The 21460-nt window shown below is 25.2% G+C and overlaps 2 protein-coding genes across 8 annotated transcripts in view; one reads left to right on the forward strand and one right to left on the reverse strand.

Moving 5' to 3' along the window:
- Positions 1 to 17088, forward strand: part of LOC122858973 — a 29646-nt gene extending 12558 nt beyond the window's left edge. For 2 of the 7 annotated variants that reach the window (XM_044162249.1, XM_044162250.1), the window contains 10 exons: positions 271 to 935; positions 1152 to 1263; positions 7708 to 7862; positions 8042 to 8092; positions 8540 to 8814; positions 10194 to 10358; positions 14228 to 14419; positions 14512 to 14764; positions 14835 to 15018; positions 15102 to 17088. In XM_044162249.1, coding sequence (XP_044018184.1) covers positions 271 to 935; positions 1152 to 1263; positions 7708 to 7862; positions 8042 to 8092; positions 8540 to 8814; positions 10194 to 10358; positions 14228 to 14419; positions 14512 to 14764; positions 14835 to 15018; positions 15102 to 15248 — 2199 coding nt within the window. In that variant the 3' untranslated portion in view covers positions 15249 to 17088. The remainder of the gene's footprint in view (positions 1 to 270; positions 936 to 1151; positions 1264 to 7707; positions 7863 to 8041; positions 8093 to 8539; positions 8815 to 10193; positions 10359 to 14227; positions 14420 to 14511; positions 14765 to 14834; positions 15019 to 15101) is intronic. The other 5 variants (XM_044162255.1, XM_044162254.1, XM_044162252.1 and 2 more) reach the window with 4 other exon arrangements.
- A 670-nt stretch (positions 17089 to 17758) lies between these two features.
- On the reverse strand, positions 17759 to 20158 carry LOC122858975 (chitinase-like protein Idgf4). The gene is made up of 9 exons (XM_044162257.1): positions 20029 to 20158; positions 19732 to 19864; positions 19542 to 19639; positions 19219 to 19374; positions 18947 to 19102; positions 18720 to 18867; positions 18473 to 18635; positions 18083 to 18336; positions 17759 to 18014 (listed from the first exon to the last, which is right to left on the reverse strand). Exons 2-9 carry the CDS (start codon positions 19850 to 19852, stop codon positions 17803 to 17805), a joined length of 1308 nt encoding a protein of 435 aa, XP_044018192.1. The 5' UTR covers positions 19853 to 19864; positions 20029 to 20158; the 3' UTR covers positions 17759 to 17802.
- Between the last annotated feature and the right edge of the window lie 1302 nt (positions 20159 to 21460).

Raw genomic sequence — 21460 nt, forward strand, 5'->3', positions numbered from 1 at the left:
TTAAGTTTGAATATTTAATGAAAACCACGATTATAATTAAATAAAAAAAAAAAATACAAAAACAAACAACATATATTTAACGAATAATTTTATTTAAAAAAGTTTGATTAATAAATATTAATAATAAGTTAAATTTTAAAATATATTTATAGTATAAATCAAATGCTTTAGATGAAGACGTTGCCATTTGGCATGGATTAATCCAGTAATAAATTTAATTTGCAAATGTTTAAATTTGATAATAATAATATATATTTATTTATTTTTGAGGTATTTGCACATCGTGAAGCATATGAACAAGTTGTTAGTAAAACAGAAGAAAAATTACAACGTGCAAGAAATGATTATAAACGTGCATACGCAGTTTTATTAACATCAAATTGTGATGGAGGTGGTGGTAGTGAACAAGAAGCTAATCAACGACGTGCTTATTTAGAAGCACATAATTCATATGTATTACAATTACGTGCAACAAATGCAATTGCTGAAAGATATCAATATCATTGTTTACCAAGTTTACTTGGTGAAATTGCTGAAGTTTATGAAGAATTAAGTAGTTTAACATGTAGTTGTGTTGCTGGTATATCTGAAGCTGCTGGTGAACGTGCACAAGAAGGTGCAAAACGTTATCAATCACTTGGTAAAGAAGCACAAAATGTTTCGGCTAATAATGATTTACAATTATTAGCTAAAAATTTATCATCATTATCAACACCTAAAAAACCACCAAGAAGATTATTTGTACCATTAACACCACCAGAACAAATACCAGTTGAAAGAATTAATCAAGTACCAACATTACGTGATGAATTAGTACCAAATGGACAAAATTCACAAACAGCACTTGATGATTTACGTCGTGAAGCTGATAATCTTACACTTGAAATTGGTAGACTTCAAGATTCACTTGATGCACTTATGCGTATGCAAAAAAAGTAAGTTTTTTTTTTATTTTTAAAATAAACTAACTACTTGTTATCAAATAAAATGTGTGCTTTTATTTTAGTATTTTTTTTTTTCACTAACTCGTTAAATAGTTCAACGAGAAATTTTATAGAGACACAAAAATAATAGTCACCTCAAAACATTACTATAATATTTTTTATTATATCACATAAATAATAATAGTTTTTTTTTTAAATATTTCACAGAAGTGCAGAAGGAAATTTGCATACAAAAGTATCTGAATTGCAAGAGGATATATCAATGAAACGATTTGACCTCGGTGTTGCACATTTGCACTTTGCTGCTGTGCAAGCTCAGGTAAAATTTTATAATATTTTTTAATATTATTAATTTATAATTTATATATGGATAATATCACTGGTATATACAAGTTTTTTTTTTCTTTTTCTTTAACCATTATTTGAATGAAAATTTATATTTATTTATTTTATTATTATTTAGGCTTGTTTTTTTTTTTTCATGTATTTAAGAGAAAAAAAAAAAAAGGTCTCTCGTCTCGCAGTGTTACACTTTGTATTTATTTTATTAGATACTTTATGGCTGCAAAGACGATAAAGTAATAATGGTTAAGAGAATTGCTCGAGGGAAAATACGAAAAAAGATGAAGAGAAAGAGGTGTCTCTTGTCTAAACATATATCCATATCCATATTACACTCAGACAATTTACATTCGGTTGAATGGAACGGGTTTTTGGTTGAGACACACTGGGAAAAACTCCTCAGCCATACAATAAATTTTGGGCTTTTAGAAAATTTTATTGTTAGATGTATAGGCACCAAAAAATGTACTAAAATTTTATATATATTTATGATTTTTTATTTTTTTTTTTTCATTTAATTTTTATATATATATTTTCATATAAAAGCTAGACGATTTAGTGATATTTATAGAGACCTTAATATTCCCTGATGAAACTTAAGGGAATTTTCTTTTTAAAATATCTTTTTTTTTCTATTTTATTTTCTTGGGGTAATTGGCTTTCAGTGATTTGATTATTATTCTCACCTGCATTCAACACAACCAACGTGACCGCTTTTTTATTTTTTTATTTCTTCATTTCTTTCGTTGCGTCATCGCGTAGACTTTAATATTCATTTTCAAAATGAAACCTTTTAAAATTTGTGGTGAAAGCTTGTACACTATTTAATTGATCAATTTGGAAGGCGTTAAAAAATGTATTTTTATAAATACTATTTATATTTTATAAAAATAAATGAATAATAATAATAATGGAAAAAACAAAAAAAAAAAAAGAAATATTGTTTGGATAGTTTTTATTTATTTTTTGATAACGTAAATGTAATATATAAAAAAAAATTCTCAAATTCAAAGATTAAGCTCAACTATCGAGGGTGGTTTTATGTCAAGGGGAAGAAGGTGCAGAGCAATGACGCGTGATAGGGTAGAAAAATAAAAAATGTTTTTTTTTTTCAAAAAAGAAAATCTCATAATTTTTATCTGGCAACAAATTGTTAGTCATAAATTCAACAAGGGATAAAATGAACCATACTGTATTAATAAAATGAAAAATCTCTTATTATCACAGCTTCAACTAAGCTAATAAAATAATGAAATAAAAAAAAAAAATCAAATGTAACACTCAAGTGATTATGGAAATTATAAAAATCTAATATTCATAATTCAAAGTTTTTTCTTTTTTTTTTTTAATTCTATAAAATTCAAAAAAATAAAATGATTTAAATTGTAAATTTTTTATTAGATTTTATCACAAAAATGTTCATAAAAAAAAAAAATTCATTTATATGAAAACAATTTTGATTGAAAAATATTTCAAAATATTAATTATGATATTAAAAATATTTTGAAATATTAATTTTGATTTGAAAAATATTTTCAAGTATTAATTTTGATATTAAAAATATTTTGAAGTATTAATATTGATTTGAAAAATATTTTGAAATATTAAAAATACATTGATAATAAAAAAAAAAAAAAATATAATAATAATAGGAAAATAATTCATCAAAATTTTGTTTCTCATAATTTAAAATTTTAATAACTTTTTTCAAACGAAAAAAAAAAAATATAAAAAACATTATGAAAGTAAAACAGATTTGAAATCATCAACATGCCCTGAGGGTTGATTAAAGTCTACATTTCTCTTCATCTAAACTTAACTCAAGTGGTGGGATTCTTTGTGGCTTGATAGAGAAAATAAAAATACTTTTAAAAAAGAAGAAAAACGATAAAAAAAAAAAAAGGTTTTAACCAGAGTAATACGAAAATAAGACGATGATAAATTGGCTGGGTAGATTCTTTGGCGCATTTAAAAAAATTGGATCGTGATGATTAGGGTTGTGGTGGTATTAGATACTTATATTACATTTTTTATTTTCATTCAATGACTGAATCGCTAAAAGATAATCGCTTGTGTAATACTCGATGATGATAATCGATTGCAATATATGTATACTTATATAACAACATGTCATTCATATGTTTTTACATAAAATATATATGTTTTTTTTTTTTTTTATTTACTCGGTCATACATGACGATCGTTTTTCGATGCACTACAAGTTTATGAACTTATTTTATTTTTTTAAAACTTGCTTCGAATGTTGAATGCCGTAAAAATAAATAATAAAAATATCATTATTATTACATCATATATTTCAGTAAATACATACTACTTTTTTTATTTTTTTTTTTAAATTTATTTATTATTTATTTATTGATTTATTTATTTATTATTGATTTGTTAAATTTTTTTTCTCTTTTATGTTTTATTACTTAACAGGCACGTGAGAAGATAACCGAAAAAAAAATAAACCTAAGATAAAAAAGACAATTTTCAATACATGTCGGTACATACGTTGACACATACTACTTTTTTTAAAAAACTATTTATTTGTTATGTCTTTTGCGTTTCCTCGTTTAACAAGCACGTGACAAGATAGCAAAATGAAGAAGCTTTAAACCTAAAGTTTTACAAAAAGTATCAGGATGAGACCTCAGACCATGACACAAAAAAAAAGCTTTTGGGTTTTTTGCGATCAAAGATGAAGAATGAAATGGGCGAGCTGAGTGTGACAAAATAAAAAAACCCTTCTGAAAAGATAAAGAAATATTAAAAAAAAAAATAAATAGAGTGCTACGGTATGATAGCTGACATTGTAAATATGTTGTTGAATGAAAAAAAAAAGCTCCACCACAGTGTGCTTAGCTGTGACAATAACGGGGATATCAGTGATATTCAGTAGAGTGTATCAAATATGATCCACTTGATCGTACCACGAAGAATAAAATTTAAGCTATCAACTGTTCAAAGATTTTTCAAATGTTAATAAAAAGTTTATGATATACATTTAACAGACGCATCATTTTTATATATACACAGTATATTTATTTTTTTTAGATGATAAAAATGATGTGAAAATAAAATTCAATGAAATATGCTGCTCAGTGAATTTTTCAACGATATTAAGCTTTCAATGACGATAATTCTTTATCAATATATACGGAAATACAAAAGAAATTTTATTTCCATAATAAAATAAAAAAATACATACATAAAATATATATTAATATGAATAGACTGGTATTAACTCTAAAGCTTCATGACAACATAATAATAATAAAAAAAAAATAATTTAAATAAAAATAAAATAAATTAATAGATGAATTGAAAAATAAAAAAATTCAACAGATGTGTGAATAGAAATAGAAAACAAAAAAACAAAGAGCAAAGAATGATGATGATGAAAAAAAAAAAAAAAGACCAAGTCGATTTGGGAATGAAGAGTCTCATTTTGAATTGTATATAAGAAATTCGAGACGATTAAAATTAGCCAAGTCTAAAGTGTCTACACTCTAGCTACATAAATCGAATTCGACTAGACTTTTTTTTTTGTTTCAATTTTTTTTTTTTTTACTTTGCCATTGTTCGGTCGAGTATAAAACGAGTGACAAAGGAGACTTTCAAGGTGATTCAAACCCAAGTCACCGAACCGTAGTAAATCATTAAAGCTCTTCAAGCAATTTTTAAGTGACAAATATTTAAAAAATATTAAAAATATAAATGTGAGCTTTTTAAATGCACATGCGCGCATACAGTGTACACGTGTTTTTTTTTTTTGTAAACAAGAAAAAAGTAAAATTCACCTGTCGAGACTAGTGAGAGAATATCGTCAGTCTCAACTAAGTTGTCGTCAACAAAAGTCATACAATATACTGACTAAAAAAAAACATTAAAATATATATTTTTATTTAAAAAATTAAAACAACAATTTAAAATTATTTTTATTTTTTAATTTCACTATTTTTTAATCTTAAAAATTACTTGTTATTTATTAACAAAAAAAAAATTTATATTTATAAAATTAGACAAGTGTACAATAGATAAATATAAAACAGGTATATAATAATAATAATAGTAATAATAAAATAATTTTTACATAGCTCGTTATGAAAAAAAAAAAAAAAAAATGAAAGAAATGGATATCAATAGTAATATGAATAAATTAAAAGAATAAAAAAAAAAAAAAAAAAATGATAAATAAATATATATAATGATGAAGAGGGTACCCAACAACAAAATAAATAACGCGCGCAATAGTTGTTATGACATGCGCTGTAACAACTGGGTCATACCCAAGTTCGCCTCGACAACTGCTCGGGTAAAATCTATCCCGGTCGTGTCCGTAGTTACTTGCCTAGGTCAGGATAGAAGGATCATCGATAATATTCCAAATAAATATATTTTTATTAATATTAATATTATTATAATAAAGTTATGGGCTGGTCAACACTACGTACAAGATTTGTTAGTAAATAATTATCAACATTATCAATTTTAATTATCAATTATTCAAGTGTCAACAGTGAATTACACATTGTTGTTGTTGTTGTTTTTGTTGTTGTTGTTGATGATATATATAATATTTATTTTTATTTATTTTTTGTTATTTAATTCAAAGAGAGTATTAAAAAATTAAAAGAAATATATCATTGTTTCTTTATCATAGCTCATTGTTTTCATACAATAAATTTAACTGCATGGACATTATTTACCACTCTACGTGGGATTGTGTTTGTGTTGAAGAATCAAATTATCTCATATGCAAGTGATTATTTCTGTTAATTTTTTTACATTTAAAAAATACTTGTATTTTATTAATTATTATTTTATTTTTTTTTTACTATTGTTGTTTTTTTATTTTCTATTTATTGTTAAGATAATTTAAAATAAATTTATGCGCGTGTAGAAAATTATTTACACTTGAATGGAAAATTAAAAATAGAAATATATAATTAATTTTATAAAAATATTTTGTTTTAATTATTAAATCAACTAATATTTATTTTTTTTTTTATTGAAATTTATTCTATTGATAAAATTTAAAATTGATGTTATGCAATACATCAATTGAAATATTATTTTTTTTTCTATATCAATAACCAAAGGAATAAAACCATAATATTATTTACGACTTATAATTTTATTATATTTTATCTGTGTTATCATTTATTTTTTATTATACATGTGATAAAAAAAAATATTAATTTAATTCATAAAAAATCCGTGCATATATTTTTTATTTCTTGTCAAATTTTCATTGACTCTTTTGTTCTTTTGAATTGAAAAATAATAATAATAATTCAAATAAAATTATAATTATCTCTATAATATTTGAATGTTCAAATTATACATGCGGTATAATTTGAAAAGGATTTTGTCTGATGAAAATACGTGGCAAGCATATCTACCTTATCTCGACCAATAATAATGAAAATGTAGAAACGTGATTAAATGAGAATCCGTTGGATTTAAAATATTTTCTACATTTAAAAAATATATATTATTCATAAAATTAAAAAATAATAAATCAATACAATCGTACAAAATAATATTGCTATATATATAATAGTTCAAACGATTTTACCAACGTCCAATTTAATTAAATTTAAAACCAATATTCATGCCACTGGGTATTGGATCATATACACAAAATGAAATGAAAATAAAATGACGAGAGGATATACCTGAATGTTGTAAAAAGGATAGTGGGTCGATTGAAAGAGAGAGAGAGAGAGAGAGAAAGAGGAAAAGGTAAAAGTAAAACGAAGAAATTCAGTAGGTATACAGGAGCAAAAGAAAAAATAAAAAAAAAAAGAAGAAAGGGGTGAGGAGTTATCTAGTTCACCCATTTTCTGACAGAATAAATTTTCGATTGCCTGATGTGGTTGAGGGAGTTTAAAAAAATACAAACAAACAGACAGTCATCACATGAAATGCCTTAAATTATTTGACTAAATATAAATCTAAAAATAAATAAAATAATAATAAAAATACGATAAAATTCATCAATTTATAAAATCATTATAATGACAGAGAAAAAAAAAAAATTTGACTTGGTAATATCGATTATGCAGGCTTCAATATAGGTGTATTTTTTTTTTTTTTTTTTTAAATTTTTTTTTTAAGGTAGATAGTGAGTGACATGAAAGCAAAGTACAAAGCCCTCAATATCCAGGATTTTATCGTGTCAAGTTTTGCCTAATTACAAGATCCATTATCGTAAAATATTTTAGTGCTTTTTTTTCTTTTTAAATTTTTTATTTTTATTCAATATAATGATGCTCTTGTCTGAAGTGATTTTATAATAAAATGATGAATGGATTTTTAATATTTTTCAGCTTATTTTAGTCGTTATTGTAAAATACTTGGCGTTTTTTTTTATCATTTTTTTTTTTTTTTTTTTGTTTTTAATTTACAGAAGGAATTATTTGGTACTGGAGACGTTAGTCCACCGGATGGTGTTAGCAATCGAAAAATGTCGAACGGTTCAAATGGAAGTACAAAGCACAAATGGCTCAAGGCTTTTAAAAGTCTCAAAACTAGTTCACCAACAACACCAACGTCATCTGAAAAGTCAGTTGAATTATAATAACAAATTGCACTTTTTTTTTGTTTCTCATATTTACAATCCAATTTAAAAAATAATATAATAGAGTATTTTTAACATTGTTATTTTTCATTGGCTTTTATCCCACAAAAAAAAAAAAAAAAAACCAACTAACTCTAAAATTTTTTTGGCAATACTTACAAAGAGGAAAGCAAGCAATGTACCATGCTGTCTCGACAGTCGTCGCAATGTCCAGGTAATGAAATTCAAGCTTTGATATACTGTAACCATAAAAATATATTCAGTGTTTCAATGAAAAAAGAAAACTATAAATATTTATGATAATAATGATGATAGTATTACATGGTAATAAAAAAAAAAAATATGACAAAAAAAAAGTACAATGAAAGGTTGAAAGAGAAAAGGTAAAAAAAGTTAATGAATTAAAAAAAAAAAGTTGAAAATGAATAGAACTTGCTTGGACTCATTATCATTTAAGTTTTGAAACTAAAAAAAAAATAAAAAAGTCCAGTTGAACGAGTTGAACAAGGACTACTTGACAAAGCTCAACTGATTGCTCATTGCTTTTTGTTATTAAAATTGTTTATTGTTATTTTTTTTAATCATCCTGATGGTGCTTGATAAATAAAACTGTTTGTATTTTTTGTTTTAGTTTTCATTCTGTTTTATTTTAAATTTATAGGAAAAATTTAGAGTCTGAGGGTGGTCACCAGTGGCGAGAATATACTTATCGTAAAATAACACCATGTGATGGTTGTGGCCAGGTGTTACGTGGACATAGTCGTCAGGGTCTCAGATGTCGTAGTTGCAAAGTAAATGCTCATGCTGATTGTATTAATCTCGTTCAACCAACAAATTGTCCAAGTCTTGCACCAAAACGCGGTGGTGGTATCCCACTTTTACGACGTCAAAAAACAACTCAATTATCTGTTGATGATACACCGTCAACTGAGCACAGTGAGTAATCAATATTAATTTATTATAAATATATTATTCAATTTTACAACATGTTGAAAATATCTTTTTTTTATTTAAATATGCTAATTGTATGGTAAATATTTGAAGAAAAATATTTATATACATATATATTTAAATTTTAATAAATTAGTTGACCCGCCCCAGTTGATAGCTATCAAGGGGAGAAACATTCACCTTTTAAAGTAGACGGAAAATACATTTAAAATATTTAAATTTAAAAAAATTAAAATTTAAAAAAATAACAGGGTAATTTAAAATATTTTTAAAAAATTATTTTAATTGTTTTTTTCTTTTTTTTAAAATATTTATTTGACGTATCGGCGATGAGGTTGTGCAGGATTAAAATATTTTTTTTTTTCAAACGTGTGTTTCTCCTCTGAGTAATGATTTTTATTTTTAATTTTTTTAAATTACTAAAAAAATAAAATAAAAAAAATACAGTAAACAAATATTAATATTAATTTTTAATTTTTTTTTTTTTAATTAAATATATTGTTTTCTTTTTTGATGCATTTTGGCTGATGGTTTTAATATTATTTTGGCAAACAAAACTAACAAAAAACAAACTGCTAATAATTTTAAAAAAATATTAAAAATATATAAAAAATACGCACATTTACTCAAGTGTATCATCATTGCCATATTCGCATAAATTCATCAAAAAATCATACGATATATTTTACGGTTATTTGAGCTTGATGATAATGATGATGAAGCTTTTATCAATATTTCAAATTATATACTAATGGTTAAAGCTTTTGGTAAAAGTATTTCCTCACTGCTCAGTCTTCTGATCACAATCATGAATTAATGGAGTGAAGTGAGTTCAATGCTTCAAATTTATCGTAGTTTTTTTTTTTTTTTTTTTTTTCATCTTTAGTGGTCATCCAAGTATTTCCTCTTTCTATCAACACGTGTGTGTGTTTTTTTTTATATATATATTTTTTATCTTTTGTTGTGCTTTTTTTATTTATATAAATTTGTCGGCCACGGGTCACAGAGTCACGTACATGATAGTCAGTTATTCCTCATTGAAGCCATTTATCGTGTGAACATTATCGATAGATCAATCATTCAAAGAAATTTTTTTTTGTTTTTTTTGTCCTGCTCATAGCTCATCATAGCCCCCCCATAGCAGCTCATCTTAACGTCAATCAAAATATGATAAAAAAAAGCTCAAATACCAAATCGAAAAAAATTAAACAATATAAATAAATAAATAATAAATTTATTTTTTTAATCAATCCAAATAATTCATCATGTCTCATCATACATGTGTTATTGTTTTTTTTTTTTTTCTCTTTTTTTTTTGCATATAATTTTTTTTGCAAAAAAAAAAAAAACGATAAATCGCTCAGCAGATGTGGATGCAACATATCAAGTACTTAAACAAGCTGGTGAAATACGTGGAAATTCAACAAGTTCACCACCAACACCACCAACTACTACTGATCATTCATCTGGTGGTGGTCCATTGTCAGGAAGAACAGCAACGTCCCACCCCTGTTCCTCGTCCACCTCTGGTAAGACATTATTACCCACCTTAACTAACATTTATTCTATATATACACCTTTTTTTTATTTATTTTTTCTCTATAAGTATTTTACAGGTCATCGCTTTCACGTCCGGGACACGACTCGTTTATGCTTTTATATATGAGCTTTTAAATTACTTTTTTTATATTTTTATATTCTCACCTACATTAATCATTTATCATTTCATATATTTATAAATATCTCTTTTTTATTTATGTTTATTAAGTATTTATTTTCGAAAAAAATTACAAATTTCTATCTATATTTCGAATTGAAATATAATTGCCGGTAGAAACTTATTGTACTTGTTTAATGAGTGCTTAAAATTTAGGGATGAATTGAATGAAAATGATTTTGCATTGTCAACTTTATTATTGTACAATATTACAGTTATCAGTGTAATTTAAAATTTACCTATTCATTGGTATTTTTATTTCGAAATCGTTATTGGCACTCATACGGGGAAATTTACGGGAAATACGGGGACATTTACGGGTTTCACATACAATGTAATCAGTCCTACACATACAACGGTGGCTATGTTCACCGTAAATTTTCTCGTAACCTGTATAAATGTCCCCGTAAATTCCCCCGTATTGAGTACCAATAGCGTTACCGTTTTTATTTTTGCAATAAATTACCGAAAGAATCAAGCAACTTCATCGCTTATTCATTTCATTTACACAACAACACAAAACATTGTTGACAATACATAAATTGTCAATGTAATTTTACTATTTAAAATTACTTTTTTTCTTTCGCTTTATTTTTTGAATGCTTCTTTGTTTCTTCAATAATTTTTAAATTTTTATATACTGAAGTAATTTTTATCTATTTTTTTTTTGTTATCTTTTTAAATCTTTTTTTTTTTTTTAATAACAAAACTAACTAGTATACTAATTGGGACAGAGTTATCAGAGTTCTTCGTTTTTTTTTATCCTCTCGCTTTTAGTTGAGTTGGCTGATGATAAGACTTATGTATATTCCATTAATTAAAAAACTTGATAAAAATCATTTCAAGTTTTTTTTTATAAATTTTGTTTTTTATATATCATTGAAAAATCTCGGTCAAGTATTAATGACAAACGTGTTATTGACAAAGACGTTGTATTTTTATAAATAAAAAATAAAAAAAAAAGAATAATTATTGAATTGGGCGTAGGACGTGGTAGTGGTGGATCCTCGTCGGGTACTCGACCATTTGGCCAGCCCCTCGTCTTGATGACCCAAGTGTCCGCCTCAACCTCATCACCGAGGTCGTCATCGTCTTCCTCATTTTTTCGTCGAAATAAACGTAACGTCAATAAAAGACGATGACATTTTATTCATTATTATTATTATATAACGTGACAGATGATAAATAAAACCAATAAAAAAAAAAAATAACACGAAAAAAAGAAATCCCCTTTTTTTTTTTTGTTCAATTAAATTGAATCAGGAATCAGCAGTGGATCCTCATCAGGAACACGTGCCTCTGGCCAGCCACTGGTGCTAATGAGCCCGGAGCCATCACCATCACCATCTTGGTCATCACCAAGGTCACCGTTAAAAGCACAATCAAGTGGAAAAAAAATTCGCTAATAATACAAAAAAAATAAAAAATAAAAAAAAAATAACAATCAAGATAAATAAGGACAAAATGGTGCGCGAAATAATAAAACAAAAGAAAAAAAATAAATGAACAATTGAATGGTGCAAAAAAAAAAAAACAATTCAGATAATGATCGTTTCAATTAATTAAAATTTAATTAATGATCTTATTAAGATTGTTGTTGGTGATGCTAGAGGTGCTGTACAAGACATTGATCTCTTCAAGCCATCAGAAGCAATATGTGCTTGAATGATGAACAATCTATGTACATTCAGTGAAAATATCATTAAAGAAAATCTGTGTGTGTGTGCTTTTATGCAAGGGTGTGTGTATAAAATAGCAAAAGGGAAAAAAAAAAAAGAGAATGAATGATTGATTGTACAATACAGAAGAAGGAGAGTGAGGTCACTCGACCTCAACCTCATCATCATCGTCAATGTTGATGTGAATCTATACTCGATATAATAGTTGGATAAAAATATTTAAAAAAAAAAAGAAAAGGATTCTCTTGCATTGATGTCGATCACTATACATGCTTTCACGATAATAATGAGGTCGATTTTCAAGTTGATTGCGTGTGTGTGTGTGTGGATGAATATTTCGATTTAAATGTCGTATAGCCCTGGAGCAAGTATGAACATTGCTATCACAAAATCCACTCGATATAACAGCATACATTTACAGAATACGAACAAGAGCCTCTAGTTAAACAAATAGTTCAAAATCATATATATCAATGATCAAATAATCAAGTATATATTTAAAAATTCATACATATATATAACAGTTTTCAATTATCATAATTTGAATGACAATTTAATCATCAATTGTATGTCAAATGTCATTCACATATATAATTGTATATATATTGTTGTTATATATATAGCTAGCAGGTATTATATACAATGAAATTAACGAGACAATATCAAGACAATACATCACATAATATCAATTGGCATTGTCTTATTATGAGACACTTATTAAATCTTCAAAAAAATCGCATGATTATGATTATTGATCATTCAAATTTGGACGTATTATATTTCAATTATTGTCAAGTGATATATCAGACACTGCCCATCCAATGAACGATCCTCTCATTTATCTAAATTGATATATTTTATTTTTTATTGAATTTATTGATTTTCTCTGATAACAAAATTCAAATATACTGTCTCTCTCTCTCTCTTTTTAATTTTAAATTATTATTTTTTTTTTCTTTGTTCTTTGTAAATAATGTAAATAAAAATTTTAATGAGTTTGTATAAATATATTATTTTATCCTTAATTAATGCATAATTTTGTTAATTTTATTTTCAAAAAAAATAATTAATTTATAATTTAATTATTATTGATGATGATGATAATAATTATGATAAATTTATAATTGATGATAATTTATGTGTACCGAGTCGTGTCCCAATTGACGATATAATTTTAGTTTCCATCATTGTTTTTTTCCTATTTTCTTTTTCCCACATGTATGTACAGTAAATACCCTGTGGCACGGTCTATGAGCCGCCGTGAAAATTTTCTTGTGAGTCTCTTCTTCATGTATAATAATAATATCTATTTGCTTGATGTTTATGTATAGTATATTTACTCATATATTATACCTATATACTATATCTCTCTAAATATCTATTTATCGATAACATATATTTAAATATATATGCAAACACTTAGACTATGTTTATTATCATTTTGTTTTTTTCAAATCAATGTTGTTGTTGTTGTTCTATTCTACTTAGATTTTCAATATAATATTTTTTAATAACAATTAATATTTTTAAAATATATATAAATACGAAATACAAGTGTTCGAGGCTGATGTCGAGCGTGCCAATTAGGTATTTTTTTTTTTTTTTAGTTTTTTATTTCCATTATTTTTTTTTCTATAGTTGTAGAACCTTTTAAAGGTTTAGTTGAATGAATTTAAAAAACTAAATATAACAAAAAAATAAAAATAGAAATAGATTATATATAAAATAAATTTTTTAAAAAAAAAAAAAAAAAAACGTAGTTTGATCGTAGTTTGACTGACTCAGACTCGATACTAAATTTTGGCAAATAATTAAATATAAAAAAATGAATTTATGATAAATGAAAGAAAGAAAAAAAATTGAAATTTGAATATAAATTATAAAATGATAATGTTATGTAAAAATAATATCGAGTCTTTGGCAAGTTAATAATGGTCAGTCGCACGTTAAACGACATCAAGCATCGAGCACAATACGGTTGTGAAGGACTGACTCATAATAGATATCATGAAACACGAAGCACCACATAGCCCACAACGTAGACGCGAAAGATTGAATCTACGGATGAAGAGTTTGAGCTTGGATTCTCCAGAGGGTTCAGCACATGTCAGACATCGTCCACGAGATTACTATCCAGGTCACAAGGATGCAACACCACCAAGACACTCAGACAGTGGAAGTATAAATCGATTATGTAAGTTTATTTTTATTTAAAATGATATCATCATGAATAATATTATTTTATAATTTAAATTTGATTATGTTGTTGATATTTAAATTTTATAGCACCATGCAGTTCAGGTCATGGTCATTCTGTTCATCGTCATATACGTGGTGCAACAATTAGAATGTCAAGTATGGAATTACCAGATGATAATGAAAAATCATATTCATCAGCAAGCACATCACCATGTCCATCACCACATACTAATAATCAGTCACATTTAAATTTACCTGGTAAAAGAGTATTACCACCAAACAATCTTTATGTTATTCTTTATAATTTTGATGCACGTCATCGTGATGAATTAGATTTAAAGTAAGTTTATACTCTTAAATTATGTATAACTTGTTGTTTTATTTATTTGTAATTTTTTATGTTAATATAGAGCTGGTTATAAGGTAACTGTTATTGATAAATCAGAAAAAGATTGGTGGAAAGGAAAATGTTTGGGTGGTAGAGCTGGATATTTTCCTAGTGCCTATGTTATGAGAGTTGAATCAGGTCAAAAAACTTTACAAGTTACAAGAAATTTACAACTTGCTGATTCAGTAACACTATTAAGAGATCAAGTATGTATTTTAAATATTTTATAAAATTAAAAAACAATTATTACTAGTTATAATATAAATATATGATGAATATTTATCAACAGATTGTTATACAAGTTGGTGATGAAGTTGATGGTGTTGCACAAATAAGATGTGCAGCTGACACAAGATCATCTGGTCATGTTAATGAAGACGGTGATGTTAGACATCGTGAGGTATTGTGTCCTCTTAAATATCTTCAGGAAGTGTGACGTAAGCCTAAAAAAATTAATTATTCAAATATTGGTAATGATTGTTGGCTTGAATGTAAAAATTCTCTAAAACGAAATAAAAGAGGAGTTGAAAAATTTTATGATTGTTTACAATGTAATGATTATTGTCATCATATTAATGATAATAATAATAATATTAATGGTATTAAAAATTATTGCAATATAAATGGTAATAAAAATGAATGTATTATTAAACATTTAAATTATGATAAATTAATAATTAAAAATAAAAAATTAAAAAATAATATGTTAAATACAATTGCTGATGCAGAAACAACGACATCATCATCATCAACAACAACAACAACTACAACAACAACAAAAACAACGATTAATGAGCCAAAATTTATATTAAAAAATTATAATTATGATTTAATAACAAGTAAAAAAATAAATATTAATAATTGTTTATCAATTAATCAAAATTTACAAAAACCAATAATACAAAAATCATCATCACTTGCAAGACCAGTTCGTATTTATGATTCATCAATAAATAATATAAATACAATATCATTAACTGATTATTCAATTGATGATACATCATATTATGACGATGATTATTTAAATCAAGATGACGAGACAGTTTATTACAAAGGTGGTGTACCATTTGATGATTATTCCGACAGTGATAATGGCTGGCCAATACGTTTACGTCTTGAAGAAATGCTTGAGCTAACATTATCACGTGGTAAACGTAGAAAATATATGAAAACACATAAACATAAAAAAGTCACATTAACAAGTAAACATGGTAATTACAAGGATACTGAAAAATTACTACAAGTATTTAGTATCAATAATGTGGACCAAGATTGTAGGTACAATGTCAAACGATGCTCGCTCATGTAGATCATATTTAAATTGTTGTTGAATCATCATCATCATCAGGTATTAACTGCGAGTGCTCGTGTCATCATACATTTGCTCCTTTTCATCAAGTTTATTCAAATGAAAAAAAAAATATATATACATAAATATTAATAAAATAGTAAATGCAATTTTTTAAAAATATTATTCGGTAGATGGGCTATCCATCCAACGGCTCTTCCTGCATAAATGCTACATTATTATTATTTTGTTTTTAAAATTAATTTTCCACGTGTAACATTTTTTTTATAGAATTTTTTGAGTTTTCAAAATAAAAAAAAAACACAGCAGTTTAAATAATATTTATTCAAGCATTAAAATAATATTAAAGTATTTTTTTTTTTTCTTCGTCATTTTGGATATCATATAAAGCAACTTGTTGGCTTTACCTTTTAGCCTAAATGAAAAGCCGTCCTTTTCAAATTAATGTCATCCAAAAAAAAAGGAAAGTCAAAGTAACTCAATCAATGCCGATTTTTATTATCAAATTTTCTAATTTTCAATGAAAAAAAAAACAAAAAAAAAAACGAAAAAAAAAAGTAAATAGTAGAAATAATAATAGTGAAAATTAATTCCCATATAGCATATTTTTTTATGCTGCTTTTGGCAAATTATTATAATTATTATTATTTGATTTTTTTTTTCTGAAAAATGCGCTTTATCCAAAGATTATTGTTATCTTTTTTTTTTACCATTTTTTGCGAGATGCCCATCATTATATTTATCTCAATGAAAATTTACAAATTATTACATAAGTTCCCAGTTCCTCTATAGTGATTAGAGTTACTTATTTTAATATATAACTAAAATAAAAGATAAAAAAAAAAGGGTTACTTATTATGACGTATTTTATCTCGTTGACCAGTCGATAAAAAAAAAATTATATATATAAGTATATTTGAATTAAATGGAGAGAATAATAAAATTAAAAAAAAAAAAAAAAAAAAAATGTTATATCTTAATTATTGATATTATTATTATATTATGTGAGTGCCCAATCATTCAAAGTGTACCAAAAAATAAAATTACCATCATGTGTATCAAATAACTGAAAAAACAAAAATTCCAAAAACCATACTCAGTATTTTTGAAGTATTAACACAATGAGCAGATTAAAAATGAAAAATAAAAAAAAAACTTATTTTATCAGATTATCGTTTGAGCTTTTAATGGCGAGTTATCGGAAAAATTGTGAAACTTAATATATGAAAATAAAAAAAAAAAAAAAATAAAATTATATAAAAATATAAAATAAAAAGTAAACCGAGTGCCATTTGCACATTATAGCATCTGTTTACAATGAAAAATAAAACCTTTGGTATATATATACACTTACAAATATATACACACAAAAATACCCAATGTGTTGTTTTAGTTTTTAAATAAAAATTGGAATTGTAGAATAATGCACGAAAATAAAATTATATGTTATGTAAATATCTATATGCTAAATTGTAAAAAAGAAAAGAAAAGAAAAGAAAGAAAATTTTAATGTGAAAAATTTTAGTTTTTATTGATTACTTTGTTTTTTTTACTTGATATATTATCAAAGTTTAAAATACCATTTTTATTTTTCGTATATTACTTTAATATTTTTTTTAACATCAAAAATTTGATAGATGAAAAATATTTAAATTATAAAATTGAGATTATTGATATTTTTTTAAAGCTTATATTTAGCTGCTTTGACAATTGGGAATTTATCACCATTGCAATTACCACGAAAATCATCAGTTGACAAGTCAAATATAGCAACTCCACCGAGACCTTTAGCCTTGGCATAGCTAGCTTTGTTTCCAGCTGTTTCTGGATCTTCAAATCCAATCCACATTCCCTCGGCTGATGTGTCTTTATTGTATGATTGATAAGCATATCCTAATTGAAAATAAATAATTAATAAATAAATAATACTGTACAAGACAAGACAAGATGCTCTGTAATACCTCCGTATTTTTTTGATGGATCATTGACACGTTTAACACGACCTCCAACAGCACTTTCAGTCAAACGAGCACAAACTTCAGCATAAGACAATAAACCAGGTATTGCTGTATGTGGACCAGCAGCACCAGGGCCATCAGCTACAATTGGTGGTACACCAGAGATTTGACTGTCTTCTGTTAATTTCCAGGTACGAGCAAATGATGGAACACCAATGACTATTTTACCACCGGGAGTTCCATGCTCAAGCCAGTATCTAATAATTTATTAAATAATATAAATATTTTCATTATAATTTCATGCTTTGAAGAACAGCTTCATTATTATAAAATGAATATTGTGTTTGAATTTTAAATTAAGTTTTTAATTAAATTTAATTATTCATTTTTTACCTGACATTAAAATCAATATTGTCTTGAAGAGTACGTCCATAACTCTCATAAATTGGAGCTGGATAATCAGCTTCATCGGGATTTCTTTCAGGATTTTTTTGATCAAATGTCATTAAATGAACAGCATCAATATTTGGTTGTAAAAGACGTATGTCATAGTATACTGGTAATAAAAAAAAAATTTATATATTAATTTATAGAATAAAGACATCTATTTATCAATCAAAATTTAAATGATATTATTTACCAGTTGCATTAACGTGGGGAAGTACTGTGATAGTGAGATCCTTATTTTTTGTTCTCAATTGACCTTTCAAATCACGAACTAAATTAGTGAATCCAGTTTTGTGTTCTTCTTCTTTTTCATCATGGAAATTTCCATAGCCAAATGTTTTCTGTAATTATGATAATTGGGTAACAAAAATTAGTTTTTAAAAAATATATTTTAAAATTATATTGATATTATATATTTACCTTGATTTTATGCCAAAATGAGACGAATGCGTTACGTTTTTTAGCATATTTAACAGGTGGAAATTGCCAGGCAAGATCAACTCCATCAAAATCGTATTCATTGAGCATAATAGAGACAGATTTGATAAATTCATTTCTTGCATCTTTCGATTCAAGCTTTTTTTTTTAATTAATAAATCACCAGAGCAAAAAAAAAAAAAAAATTAGGTAAAGTCAATTATTGAGTCAAGTAAATTATTTTATCTTGTATAATGGATTTTTAATTAATTTACCAAGGTCAAGTATTTGTGAGTTTCCTCATATGGATCATCATTGCCACCAATTGACAGATAAAATTTGATAGCTGGATAAGTCCTTTTTAATTGTGTGACTTGTTTATAAAAACCAAATCCTGCACCAGTGTCAATACTTGGATGAAGTGAGATAGCCTTTGAAAAATAAAAAAATAATTACAAAAACTAATAAAAAAGAAAATATTTAGTTTATTTTCAAATAATAATAATAATAATTTAATATGAAAAATAGTTTTTCCATCAATTTAATCGAACTCTATTTATTTTAATAAAAAAAATTAAAAAATTTAAATGTGACATACTTTGAAAGTGCCAGCTTCAATCCCAGCGAATCCATAAACCAAATGAGTACAAACTTCTAATGCTGGTTTTAGATCATCAAGTTTAAATTTTCCAGCTCCTAAAAATATAAATCACCATTAAATTTAATTAGTAATTTAGTATTCATTTGTTTTTAATTAACTATGGATTAAAAAAGGATAAAATTATTACCAAGACGTTCGAAAGAGGTAGAATTCCAATAGCAAACAACCTTGTTGTGTTCATGTGGATCAAGAGCGTTGCCAAGGTTGACACTGAGTGCGACGATTGCCGCAAATATTACTAGCTTCATGTTTTTTAAATACTTTTAAAAATTCGAAAAAAAAAAACAAATATAAATTAATTAAATTATAAATTAAGTATTAAATCGTTTATGTAAATTATTAATCGACTATCTAAAAATTTGAATTGTTCTTCATTCTTTTTTCTGTTAAATATATTAAAAATGTTATTTCTTCAAAGACCTACCTGATTCCTCGACAGTATTAAATCTTCTGAGTGGATTAGCTTGATTATTTCACAGCTCTAGCTGCTGAGATCGTTTAAATATTAAAGGGGGGATATTATAATCAGAAATTACGTCATTCTCAGTTTCTTCAATTTAAATTGAACCGACGAGTTCTTTAAAAACATATTTAAAATAAAAAAAAATATTGTTTAATGGAACTGTATTTGTGGTGGAAGAATAAATACAAGAGGATAATTTTATTGACAACTGATAACACACACACAAAATAATGAAAAATAATATAAAATTTACAGAAAAAAATCCACGAGGTCAGAGGTGAAACTGTTTTATATTTTTCACAAGTCAATGAGACTTTGCTACATAAACATGAGTTTAAAAATAATATATATTATTTAAGCAAGAGAAATTTAATGTTAAATTACATTATCAAGTTGATAAATTTTTTGTTTATAATCAGGTTCAAAGAGTCACTTATAATGTTGAAAATAAATAGATAAATAAATAAAAAAATACATAAATAAATTTAATTTTTAAAATCATTTCTATATTTATTTAACATAATATTAATTTTTTTAATTTATGTCCTCAAAAACAAGATGACTCAAAGCACCAATATTTGAGTTTTTTATTATTAATATTTTCTTTGTCTTGAAAAAATAATATAAATAAATGATTATTCCACCTTTTTTGATATGTTAATTATTCAGTTGTTTATACAATTCAAGAAGGACGTTTGTCGAGTATTTTATCTCGTCATCAAGTATTTTTGAATTTTCCATATTTTTTAAATATTATTTTGAATAATAATAAAATAATCATACGACTATTGGATTCACAGTCTAAATAAATTCTAGAAACATCTGTGAATACATATTGAAAAATATGAATCTTATTATTTAAATTGATAAAAAAAAAATATTCTATGTTTGTAAACACATATTGCGACACATGGAATATTTAAAAAAATATTTAAATTGAATAATAGTTATTATCATCATAAATTATTTGATAAAATAGTATGCTAGAAGTTTCTTCTTTCTGGATGATAACCCAAGAGGGTTCAATGGAACATGAACTTGTTGCAGACCCATCAAAGATTTTTCATAAAAAAAAATCGAAATATATACTTTTACATTATTCATAACATAAATATACTTTTAAATTATTTATAAAAAAAAAACTGGTATCGATATTCTGACGACACATTAAATAATCACAATCAAAAGTTTAAAATAATTTAATACGTATGTAAAATTTATATTGAAAAGAAAAAACATTTATTGATATATTTGCTTTCATGTTAACCAAGATTTTCATACCGTAAAGCTAATTTGATTTGCACATGTATAAATTTAAATAATATATTTAAAAATCAAGTTTTACGCTTAGACTTTAAATTGAATTAAATTTATTTCTCTTTGTAGCTGAAAA

The sequence above is a fragment of the Aphidius gifuensis genome, linkage group LG6 (genome assembly GCF_014905175.1).
Source record: "Aphidius gifuensis isolate YNYX2018 linkage group LG6, ASM1490517v1, whole genome shotgun sequence".
NCBI lineage: Eukaryota > Metazoa > Arthropoda > Insecta > Hymenoptera > Braconidae > Aphidius > Aphidius gifuensis.